The sequence below is a fragment of the Pollachius pollachius genome (genome assembly GCF_949987615.1).
Source record: "Pollachius pollachius genome assembly, chromosome: 4".
Lineage (NCBI taxonomy): Eukaryota > Metazoa > Chordata > Actinopteri > Gadiformes > Gadidae > Pollachius > Pollachius pollachius.
In genome coordinates this window covers 21,202,632-21,215,256 of record NC_136937.1, presented here as the reverse complement: position 1 = coordinate 21,215,256, position 12,625 = coordinate 21,202,632, and the positions used below count along the sequence as shown (strand labels likewise).

Here is a 12,625-nt window from a genome sequence, read left to right as displayed (position 1 = left end):
GTTGTGTCTTATTTGCTTGTGTGTTGAGTTTTGACACAATGAGCCAAGTTTTGCAAAATTTGTTCAAGCAATTGAAAAAAAACTGTAAACATTTCCTTTGCAATTGAAAGGTGCATCTCAATGAATTAAAATATTGTGGAAAAGTTAATTTCAATTATTCAATTTAACAAGTGAAACTCATATTATATAGATTTATTCCCCCAACAGTGAAATATTTCAAGGCATTATTTATATTAATCTTGATTATGTAAAAATTCTGTAAATCTGAAAACTTGAATATTACCTAAGGCCAGTAAGAAAATGATTGAACTTTTTCAAAATTTTAAAACTTTGAGCTTTATGCCATAATCATCAAGTTAAATACAAATAAAGGCTTGAAATATTTCCCTTTGGGTGAAATTAATCTACATAATAATGAATGAATTAAATTTAATTATTGAAGATGAGTACATTTTCAACAATATTCTAATTTATTGAGATGCACCTGTATATGGTGAAGGGACTCCCACAGACGCAGTGTTCAATACTGCAGTGTCACTTCTAATCCACTAGGTAGAACCAAAGTATATCATTCAGAATATTTTTTAAATGGGAATACATGTGGTTTGTACGTTATATTATTACACTCATAACAGAACAGTAGGATAATCACAACAGTATTCTTCCGCTTACGAGAGTTAAAAAGAAAAGTAAATGAGTAGAAGATAGAATCTATTTATGTATTATCATCCCATATCATTAGTGTCCCATTTCCTGACAAATGTGCCGACACCAGCATTGGCTGTTTGGTGATAAAATGTGGAATTTATTCAAAAAAGTACTGGAAAAATAAATGCCATTGGATCACAGGACCTACACAGACACAAACGGTCATTTGTCCAAGCAATGTTAATCACCTATAAATCTGTACCTTGTTACCAGGCAACATAATTAACATGAACAACATCCTGAACTAGCACGTTCATCTTCCCACCAGGTACCCTTGGCCCCACGCCAATGGACCGCAGCATCGCTCAACAGCGAGCGATGCTGCGGTATGGTCATCATATGGTAATCTTGTAATGACCAACGACACGCAGCCAGGGATGTAAACGTTTATTGGTTTCAAAACAAGACATGAATAAAACATCTTGCAGACAGACATTCATAGACGTTCCACCTCCCACCAAATGAAATAGAAAGTCCATCAGGTGTGAAGTTATTATAGTCGACACATAGTAGACACATTTCTGCAGCCTCGCTTTTTATGCTTACAGTGAACATTTTTTAAATATTCTTTTCACGGACAAACCCAGTCAAAACATAATCCGATAAGATACTGCTGTATCTCAGGAACTCATTGTAAAAACTCAATAATAAACAATATCCCTTGCAGTATTTCAGTGCAAATGTAACCTTCACTGCAAAAAAATACTTTAAATGATTCAGGTGGCAGCATGTATTATTCAGTGTACATTGACGTTTGGACAAGTGGCAACACTGTTCTGAATCTTTCCTTTTGACAACACAAAGTTGACGATGTGTTTCGAAAAATGATCGGAAATGATCTGATAAGATATATCACAAAACGATGCGGCTAAGACGAGTACAAAACTACTGTTGTATTTCAAAATGAATTAAAGAGTAAATAAAAGATAAAAAACAAAACAAAAAAACAAATGCCACTTCTTGAAATCAACTGAAAATTTCAACATTCAAACATGTCTTTCACATTGTGATTGTCCTTCGTAAAAAAAACAAAAAATAACTGAACATAGCACCAACTCAAAAAGCCCCCTCCCCCTGATCTGTGACGTCCGTTGTCGGAACGACATGAAGAAGCTTTAGCGGTCGGTCAAGGACACGGAGCTCGTTGGGGGTGGTTTGGGTGAAAGTCAAGGTGCCCTTCATAAGAGCTGTGCTTGTTTTTCCATGGCTAAAACACAGGGCAGACATTTTCTTTCAGAGGAAAAATAAAAACGACCTTCTGAAGGGGGTACGACGTGGTGTTGGTGTTTTACACACACACACACACACACACACACACACACACACACGAAACAACGGGTAAAAACAAACCAAAAACCCCAAACTTCCAGATGAAAAATCCATGTACCCAGGGTGAGGGGTGTTCTGCGACCTTGACCAGTGTGAGGGGTGTTCTGCGACCTTGACCTGGGTGAGGGGGGTTCTGCGACCTTGACCAGGATGAGGGGGGTTCAGGGTTGCCATCGCAGACAATTCTTCATGGATTGTCTACCGTCCAAATCTCACTGTGGACCAAAATGGAGAAAACACTGTTAGTGTGTGTGTATGTGTATGTGTGTGTGGTGAGGTGTGTGTGTGGTTGTGTCCCAGAGATTATTGAAATTAATCTGCTAGCTTGTCAACATTGCCTGGGTTCTGATGATCAGATGTAGAAAAGCACCACACTGCAGACTGGGTGCACTGCGGGTCACCAGAGTCAGAGCGCCACCACGATGTGTTTATCCCTCCGTCAGGGATCAATACACTGATCAATTACCTACCATCCTCGAACCTCTGTGTGTTTCTCTTTGCCCGCGTGACTCGAATCAAAACAAGCAACTCGATGAGGAAACGGTTTAAACAACATAAACATTTGAGGTTATAGATCAGTACATAGTTATGGTCCTGGAAAAACGTTTGAGGTTGTAGTCTGAATGTTTGTAATTTGGAATTAACAGGCATTCATTGGAAAATTAAGGTATTGCAATTAACGGGACGGTTGATGGTAAATGTTGAACCGGGAACGTCTGGGGCTCGTCTGAACACAGAGCCCCCATGGGCCCCTTCAGTGTGAACCTCCCCACTGCCAGAGCCCTGACTGGCCTAAAGCGGGCCCCATTGGCTAGGTCTGTTGACGGAGGCATGATTGTCAATAAGAGCCATTTAGCTGGAGACCGCTGGAAACACAATCGACTCCCCCACCAACGCGGGGGGGGGGGGGGGGGGGGGGTCTCAAGCTTACCGCAGCATATCTACACGGGAAGGTGCACTGGCCGGTCGACCCCTCCGTCTCCGGGCTTGTGGATTGTGCCGGTCCATAGATCACAGAACGCCAGGAGCTGTCAGCGCCGCACACACACATTTTACCGCCAGCCAGGGAAACATAACTATCCCAATAACACTGTCACGCCTGGTCTGCTATACACGCACTACGTGGCAGTTGGTCGCCTTCCTTTGAGATCAGAAAAAATTATTTGGACTTGTCAGTAGGATGGGAAAAAACAACAACAAAAAAAACACACACACACACACACCTGGTCAGGCATAAAAGAGAAATGTTAAATCTCCAAATGTTAAATATCCCATATATATCTATATATATATACATATACAGTGGGGCAAAAAAGTATTTAGTCAGCCACCAATTGTGCAAATTCTCCCACTTTAAAAGATGAGAGAGGCCTGTAATTTTCATCATAGGTAAACCTCAGCTATGAGAGACAAAATGAAAAAAAAAATCCAGAAAATCACATAGTCTGACTTTTTAAGAATTTATTTGCAAATTATGGTGGAAAATAAGTATTTGGTCACCTACAAACCAGCAAGATTTCTGGCTGTCACAGACCTGTAACTTCTTCTTTAAGAACGGAGTTCAAACTTCTTCTTTGAACTCCTTATCAGTATAAAAGACACCTGTCCACAACCTCAAACAGTCACACTCCAAACTCCACTATGGCCAAGACCAAAGAGCTGTCAAAGGACACCAGAAACACAATTGTAGACCTGCACCAGGCTGGGAAGTCTGAATCTGCAATAGGTAAGCAGCTTGGTGTGAAGAAATCAACTGTGGGAGCAATTATTAGGAAATGGAATACATACAAGACCACTGATAATCTCCCTCGATCTGGGGCTCCACGCAAGATCTCACCCTGTGGGGTCAAAATGATCACAAGAACGGTGAACAAAAATCCCAGAACCACACGGGGGGACCTAGTGAATGACCTCCAGAGAGCTGGGACCAAAGTAACAAAGGCTACCATCACTAACACACTACGCCGCCAGGGATTCAAATCCTGCAGTGCCAGACGTGTCCCCCTGCTAAGCCAGTGCATGTCCGGGCCCGTTTGAAGTTTGCTAGAGAGCATTTGGATGATCCAGAACAGGATTTGGAGAATGTCATATGGTCAGATGAAACCAAATTATAACTTTTTGGTAAAAACTCAACTCGTCGTGTTTGGAGGAGAAAGAATGCTGAGTTGCATCCAAAGAACACCATACCTACAGTGAAGCATGGGGGTGGAAACATCATGCTTTGGGGCTGTTTTTCTGCCAAGGGACCAGGACGTCTGATCCGTGTGACGGAAAGAATGAATGGGGCCATGTATCGTGAGATTTTGAGTGAAAACCTCCTTCCATCAGCAAGGGCACTGAAGATGAAACGTGGCTGGGTCTTTCAGCATGACAATGACCCCAAACACACCGCCCGGACAACGAAGGAGTGGCTTCGTAAGAAGCATTTCAAGGTCCTGGAGTGGCCTAGCCAGTCTCCAGATCTCAACCCCATAGAAAATCTTTGGAGGGAGTTGAAAGTCCGTGTTGCCCAGCGAAGGCCCAAAAACATCACTGCTCTAGAGGAGATCTGCATGGAGGAATGGGCCAAAATACCAGCAGTGTGTGAAAACCTTGTAAAGACTTACAGAAAACGTTTGACCTCTGTCATTGCCAACAAAGGGCATGTAACAAAGTATTGAGATGACCTTTTGTTATTGACCAAATACTTATTTTCCACCATAATTTGCAAATAAATTCTTTAAAAATCAGACAATGTGATTTTCTAGATTTTTTTCTTTTTCATTTTGTCTCTCATTGCTGAGGTATACCTATGATGAAAATTACAGGCCTCTCTCATCTTTTTAAGTGGGAGAACTTGCACAATTGGTGGCTGACTAAATACTTTTTTGCCCCACTGTATATATATATATATAAATATATATCCCATATATAATTTTTTCTTCAGTTTGTTGATTGTTTATATTATGTTATTATATTATATAATGTCATTATATTAAATATTATATCGATATCACGTTATGTATATTTATCATATATTATAATATATTAAATTTATATTAAAGGTCCCATGGCATGAAAATCTCACTTTATGAGGTTTTCTAACATAAATATGAGTTCCCCTAGCCTGCCTATGGTCCCCCAGTGGCTAAAACTTGCGTTCAGAGTAAAACGAGCACTAGGTGTTCTGCTCGCCTTTGAAAAAACGGAGGCTCAAGCACGTTGATTTGGAATGTGGTCCCATATGTCGTCATAAAGGAGCTCCTCCCCTTTCTCAGCCTTGCCCGTCAAGAGAATTTGGCCCGCCAATGAGACACGACCGTGCGAGCGCCACGTGTGTGTGTGTGATTACAAACACTGTAACGCAAGTGTTTGCTGATGGTGTTATGGCGCATAACACGTTGGTTCTTTGACGTCTCTTGTATTTCCACAACAAGACTGTAGTTGGGGTTATCTCAGCCATGGTTGGGAAGGAATTGGGGGAAAGGAACTTTGGCTTTGACTCCCTGAAGTACATGAACTGCGACATGCTGCCTGCCACTGGTTGCCGCGAGGGGGGAGACAACCACGGTCAACAATCGCGGGCAACAATCCCTTTGTCCTCCATGTCGTGGTTCAGTCTACTTCAGATTGATGTGGACGTGGAAGAACCAGAGACGTCGGAGAACCTGACGCGGTCGTTTGAGATTCATAATATCGTCTGGAGGCTCACACAGCTTTTGGCCATGATAATATATATTATATGATATAGATATCTATGTATATATGATATTATTTAGATATAGAGCTCCAGGACTCCCGTGTGTTCTAGAATATTTACAGAACACGGCTTAAGGCTGTGTGCGCCTCGCCATTGCGATACTTCCACTGTAAACAGAGCACATGGTACTGTGCTTGCAAGCTGCTCAGGGCCACACCCCACACTCCTCCTTGACCCGCCTCCCTACTCCTTATTTGCATTAAAGCTACAGACACCGAAAAGGCGCATTTTGGGAAAGCTCAATGTGCGACTGGCTCGTAGTGGCTGTAATTCTGAACCAGGGCTGAATTTCGGGAACTTCTTTAAATACTGTGTTTGGGGCCTACTAATATCTATATTAAAGCATCCATAAAGTAGCATGCCATGGGACCTTTAAGGTCGCTCTAAAATCAAGAGGCTCTACATTCCAGCTTCAAAATAAAAGTCCTACCACAAAACGGTGGTAGTATTTTTATTTTGAAGCTGGAATGGAGACCCTCTCTGGAAGTCCCTTTCTGTTCCACGACTGCAAAATTGAGGCACAACCTACATTTTCATTTATTGCTTAAGGGACCTTTACTTTGAAAAGCTAGCAGTTAACACCGTGTGTGGGATGTTCCTCCGGCGTTGTGGTCGACCTACGCTGAGATCCGCAGAGAGGAGAACCTTTCCAGCAGGCGTCCTCTGTCAAGCCCCCAGGGGCCCTCGGGGGAGGTGGGGTGGAAGGGGACCAACAGGGGGTTGGGGGAGGTTGTTGTGGTGGTGGTGGGGATGGCGTCCCTTCTGGAAGAAAAACAAAACAATGACGAGACTAATAAAATCATCACGGCTGCTTTGATTGGCTCTGCAGAGTTGTGTTTAATTAGATGAGGTGTGTATGTCGGAGGGGGCTTGACAATTCATGAGATTATTCTGGGAGTGGATTAGAACATTTCTGGTACCTGATGGCTGGTACCCACAGGGGCTATGTGGAGTAGGGAGGGTCGGAGCAAAGGCTTGCTGTGTAGAGGCGTTGCCACTAGAGGGCAGCAGGCTTCACCTGCAGAGAGAAACATGCACGGACCACATCGTGGAAGCTTTGGAGCTTGTGCTTCAGACTGTTGGTCTCTCACCTCGCTGTTGTTGAGAACGCCAACAATGCCAAGCTGAGTTGCTAATGCCACAAGACGAAGCTAGTGTAAACCATCAGCATGCAAAAGGTCTGATTCAAAGGGCAGAAATTTGCTAATGCTTGCTAACTTGGCAACACACTGGGAAGAGCTAGCTAGTAGGACCGCTAGATAGTAGCATCTTTATTAGTAGCATCGTTCTCATCGTTAGCATCGGTCTAAGGACTGAAAGATGCTAAGGAGCTAGCTAGTAGCATTGCTAGCGAGCTCAAAGCGGGTGGAGGGAACATGTTTGTGATGTTTGTGTTTGTTAAAGCTCACATTGTCCACCGGGGTAGAAGGCTATAGGGAGGGGGTGCTGGTGAGGGAGGTGCTGGGGGTGGAGGTGGGCCATGAAAGGCATTGTAGGAAGGGGCAAGTGGGGCCCCTGGGTGGCCCCCGGGTGGCCTAGCAACGCAGACAGAGCCGGGGTCCAGGTTTGACTACCCAGTCGGACACTACTCTGGAAGCAGACGCACACACAAGAGAAAACGTCTGTTCATTTCAGCAGCGAGCCAGTCCAATGCTGCTTAGTGGCATTCAAGTGGTATGATAAAAAAACTGCATTCATGTTCGCACGTGATAATATTCTGATAGATTAGAGTTCGGATACATTATAGTTCTGATACATTAGAGTGCTGATATATTGTAGTTCTGAAACATTAGAGAGCTGATATATTATAGTTCTTATATATTATAGTTCTGATACATTAGAGTGCTGATATATTATAGTTCTGATACATTATAGTTCTGATGTATTACAGTAGGACGGCTGGGTCCCAGACTACTCAGGCACTGATTCAGAATGATCCCAATTAGGTCAATAATAATAAAAGATCCTGCCAATATCTAGCCGCATCCCACCATATAAATATCATACTCCATCTACCCTGACCCTCCTCCACATGGAGGGAGGATTGCGTCTGATAGGCTGAGCACCGGAGAATGTCTGATAGGCTGAGAACCGGGCCCGTACCTGGGGGTCGTCCGGTGGCTGCAGTCCCTCAGATGACCTGTGGGGGAGCTGTTGGTCGGCGCCGTGGAGCTTGTAGCCGGGCGGTTTCCTCTGGTAGGGGGATGGGGCCCGTGGCGGGGGATGGTACGGTGGGGGTTGAGCCGGCAGCTGCATTACCACCATCCCAGTGGCCCCGGGGGGCCCTGGATAGACGCCTATCGGCCCAGAACAGGTCACATCGGGGGGGCGAGCAGAACCAGGGAACAGGTTCAACACTGGGTAGTTTTATGTGGCATATATTTAGCATCAGGGGACTTTATTCAGGTAAACACATCCACACCTGCTGAATAGAAGTCCAAATCTTTGTGTTTTTCTTTAATTAGTTTTAAAAACGAAGTGGCCTTTCTCGACACTGAACGAGGAGCGGTTATTTGGTTTTCATTCCGACTCGGGCAACCAAGAAGTCCACAATAATGAGTTTTGTTTTGTAACACTTTCTTCATAATTGCATATGTCCTTCTGCGTTATCAATCCGGTTCCACTGAGCAGTATAATTGGTATTGTTATTTGTAATTTATAATCTAATTAGCCAGCGTTAGAGGGGGGGGGCACTCCAGACACTTTGGGTGGTTCTTGAATCAGGCCTGACGCACGGCAGGTACAACGTCTCCCCTGGAACCCCTGGCTTTGAATGAACCCGTTGCCATGGCGCTGGCAAAGCCAATTAAAATATGTTTACCAGGCGACAGCGACGGATTAATCACCCTTGTTTGAGAATTTCGTCTGACCTCATTAGCGAATAACCGAGAGGATTCTTTTTTTGTTTTGTCTCTCTTACCATATCGCCCCCTCCCTTTCTCCCTCCCATTATGCTAATAATAACTATCCCCTGAATTCTGGACTATAACTCATAAGTCATTCTTCAAAAGTGCATGAATATAAAGTACTCTTGGTAAATATATGCATCAATATATATGCATAAATATAGAGATAATGAAGAGTGTGCAAAGTTTGGAGAATATAAACATTGATGGGGTGGGTCTGTTAGTTTACCTAGCTTTTGTTTACAGACCCCCTGCACATCAACAACTGACTGGGGGGGGGGGGGGGGGGGGGGAGTGGTGTACCTGTGCAGTGTTGGGGGAGGCTGGTGGTGGGAGGGGGCTGGTACTGCAACGGCTCCACCATCTGGACAGGCAGGAAACTCACTGTGGAGCTGGCACACACACACACACACACACACACACACACAAACAGACTATATATTTATATATTATATTCTATATTTATATATAGTCAGTGAATTGAATCAAATAAGATAAGTTGGAAATGTATTATTTACACAATCCAGGAAAATGTAAAACAGGAAGATAGGCACAAAGCTATGTGGCAACTTTAATGAAATACAAAACAACAACTGGGTTTGTAAATCAATAATATTTTTTTGGTCAACGCTGAAATTTGGTGACAAAGTAGAATTCAAAGAAAGTGATTCTCAAAATTGTATAGATTTAAAATGTAAAACGTAATGTTTAAATCTACAGGTTTCAACCAGTTAGATTCAAGACTTTTGAATACCACTTAAAACGCAGTTTGATAGCCCATCGGCAACAGGTAAATGATAAAGGTCCTCAAACTGTTGGAATTGTTTTATAATATCTTTTATTCTGTCAGTTGACCACTACAGTGTGCTTCCCAGCGTTCAACACAGCATGCTGCTGAAGAAATATACATATCGGTCATTAAATACAGAACACTTAGACATTTATAGGTTTGTGGGTTATGATTTATCTTCTGACAGTCTCAAAAAAAAAAACAGACCTATGCAAATGATATTTAAGACTTGAATGACTTTAAAGGTCTTGAATTGAATTTGTATCATTTAATACTTTTTAAAAGCCTCCGCGGGTACCCCAATGTATTCTTTTTATATTTTAAAAGCTAAAAGCAGAAAAAAAGCAGAAGACCAGCTGGACAAAAACAAAGTTGGAATTATGAGTAGGCCAGCCCTAATTTCTTCTTAATGTTTAACAGTATGTTCCCTCACCCCCTTTGGGGGGGTGGGGGAACATACTGTTATACATTAAGCTGGTCCTACCTCATGGTGGTGTGGTGCTGGCCAGGTGGGAGGAGCCCGTAGCAGGGCTGCATGGCCACACCCCCCTGGGTCAGCTGACAGAAAACCATCAGCGGCTGCTGCTGAGGGCCGTAGGAGTGCTGGGGGACGGCCTGGGGGGCGTGCGACATGGACACCTGCTGGGGGGAGAGGGGAGAGAGGGACTTGGTGACATGGCTCCCATCTATGCTCAGTAAACAGACATACGTCTCCTTATAATCCTTGGTTCAGGTTTTATTGAGAATGAAAGTTAAAGTCAAATGCTATTGGGCGGCATGTAGCTCAGGAGGCAGAGCGGGTTGACTGGTAACAGGAAGGTTCCTAGTTCGATCCCCGGCTCCACCTAGCTGAGTGTCGAGGTGTCCCTGAGCAAGACACCTCACCCTAGCTGCTCCTGACGAGCTGGCTGTCCCCTTGTGGGTCTGACACCGCAGTCGGTGTGTGAATGTGTGACTGTTAGGCAATATTATAACAATGCTTTGTGTGGTCACTGGCCATTTATTTGGGAAAAACAAGCCCTGTTTAAAGGAGAGAACAACTTGGCCAATTTGGCCGATTTGTTGAGGTTCAACAGGTTTCTAGAAGGCTGTGTAGAGAAACGTCCTCAACGGAGATGTACACTGACAGCTCTCATTGTATTGGAGTGTAATTGATGTAAACGAATAAATGCACAAAAGCTCCAAACCAGCCAACTGGATAATTGTACTGAGTACTGAATTGTACAGATGGTTCGGAATTAATAGGACTAATTTGATCAATCAACGTAATTAAATTTATCCATGCTTTGTCCTGGTTTCCTGTAGATGTTATTACATCCCAGTGGTATCATTGTATTATCAATATCTGACTTGACTTCATAGATGAAGAGTTGACAACTATTGACTTGCATTTGATTTAACAGTTGTGCAGATAAAGGCCGCTGTAATCTCTTCATATTGATCACACTTCTCCAAATGTACTGTTGATTTGATGACTTTTAGATAAAATGTCATGTCACCACTAAAATAAGTTAGAATGAGAAAGACAGAGATAAATAGAGACAGACAGAAAGTCAGACGGACAGAGATAAACAGAGACACAGACTCACTGAAGCAGACAGAGCATTTTTAAACAGCTTGGGCAAAGTAAATGTGTATTTTCAGGACAATAAATCTATTTTGAGTTGAATTTAATAGAGAGACCAAACAAGAATAGGAACTGAGACAGACTCAAAGAGAGACAGTGTGACAGAGATAAAAACAGACCCAGACACTGACGGAGAAGGACAGACGGACAGAAATCCTCCTGATTCACAACCTGCGTTTGAGTTAGCATCAGTAACAGACATAAACATGTTGCTCCAGGTTTCATAACCAGAACAAGCCCCTCCCCCACGCACTACCTGATAGGTTGGCATGGCGGGGTAGTGGACCATCACACTCTGCATCTGGTTGTCCACGCTGCTCTGCTGGCTGCTGATTGGCTGCAGGCCGGCGGCGGTGGCAGACTGGTAACCGGGGGCTGCATTGGGCAGACTGGCGGAGGTGTGGTAAGCTGCACGGGGGGAACACAACGAAGAAGGCGTGAAAATAGACCCAGAGCCGGCCCAGGAGTCTGTCCGTGGTTAGGAAAGGCTTTAGCATTTTTTAGCAAAGGTTTTCGCTTTTATGATTATGTAACTGGGAGATTTTAGCATGTTAGCATTTAAGCAAACATTTCTGATGGTGTAGCGGGCTAGGCAGGAGTAGAATAGGGGAGACATTAGCATTTGTTAACTAGCTTAGCAGGAGGATAATAAGGGAGACGTAAGTATTTGTTAACTAGCTTAGCAGGAGGATAATAAGGGAGACGTTAACATTCTTTTGCAAACTACTGAGCTTTTATGATGTGGAATTAGCTTAACGGGACGATGTTAGCATAGAACATGTTGTAGTATTTATCCATTTGTAGAGGCAAAAGCAAAAGGATAAAATACTAGTTGAGTACAAAGTGTGAGTTAAACAGATGCAGCCCTGTGAAAAGCCCTGTTGAAGTTTCTACCATCGTGAACTGAACATTTATTATTGTATTCAAAAGACTGCAAAAGACAACGTAGGCCATCAAACAGATCTTAAGACCACATCGAAAGACTACAAAACAGGGGCGATATACTGTCGTTTCTCTTTCTTGTGAAAACTGTACTTAAGTCACTTAGGATAAAAGCGTCTGCTAATCGCCCTGAAAGTAATAGGCTTTCACACGACTACAAAGGCAGTGAGAATAGGGGATAAAGTAAGAAGAGTGGAGAGTTTGGGAAGCAGTGAGAGGAACGCCGTGTCCGTCACGATGGGAACGCAAGTGTCGGGGACGATCGAGTGAGTCAAAGCCATTTATTTTATGGCTGTGACCTGGAGAAAAACGGTCTAAATGCCACGGTGACAGGGGACAATGACTCAATGACTATCATTAGAGCAGAGATGGGCGGAAGGTGTGTGCGTGTGTGTGTGTGGTCTTCAGCACTGAGATAAACGGCAGCCAGTTATTTTGACAGGCCGGTAGTTCAAACAAAAACAAAGTTTGCAATGACTGTCCAGAAAATAAATCCCAAAAAGGAAAAAGATGATTCGACCGCCATTCCTTCCCCGGCCAAACGGAGAGCGACGCCCGGGAGTCAAGGTGACAGAGAGATGAAG

General features: G+C 43.5%; 1 protein-coding gene across 1 annotated transcript in view; it reads right to left on the bottom strand.

Moving 5' to 3' along the window:
* Window positions 1-1,160: 1,160 nt before the first annotated feature.
* LOC307074492 (R3H domain-containing protein 1-like) overlaps window positions 1,161-12,625 on the bottom strand; it is a 75,777-nt gene continuing 64,312 nt past the window's right edge. Inside the window, 10 exon segments of the mRNA XM_079734660.1 lie at window positions 1,161-2,252; window positions 2,969-3,065; window positions 6,398-6,513; window positions 6,515-6,538; window positions 6,697-6,794; window positions 7,186-7,366; window positions 7,880-8,073; window positions 8,986-9,074; window positions 9,957-10,114; window positions 11,356-11,507. Of these exon segments, the coding sequence (XP_079590786.1) occupies window positions 2,250-2,252; window positions 2,969-3,065; window positions 6,398-6,513; window positions 6,515-6,538; window positions 6,697-6,794; window positions 7,186-7,366; window positions 7,880-8,073; window positions 8,986-9,074; window positions 9,957-10,114; window positions 11,356-11,507 (1,112 nt within the window). The 3' untranslated portion in view covers window positions 1,161-2,249.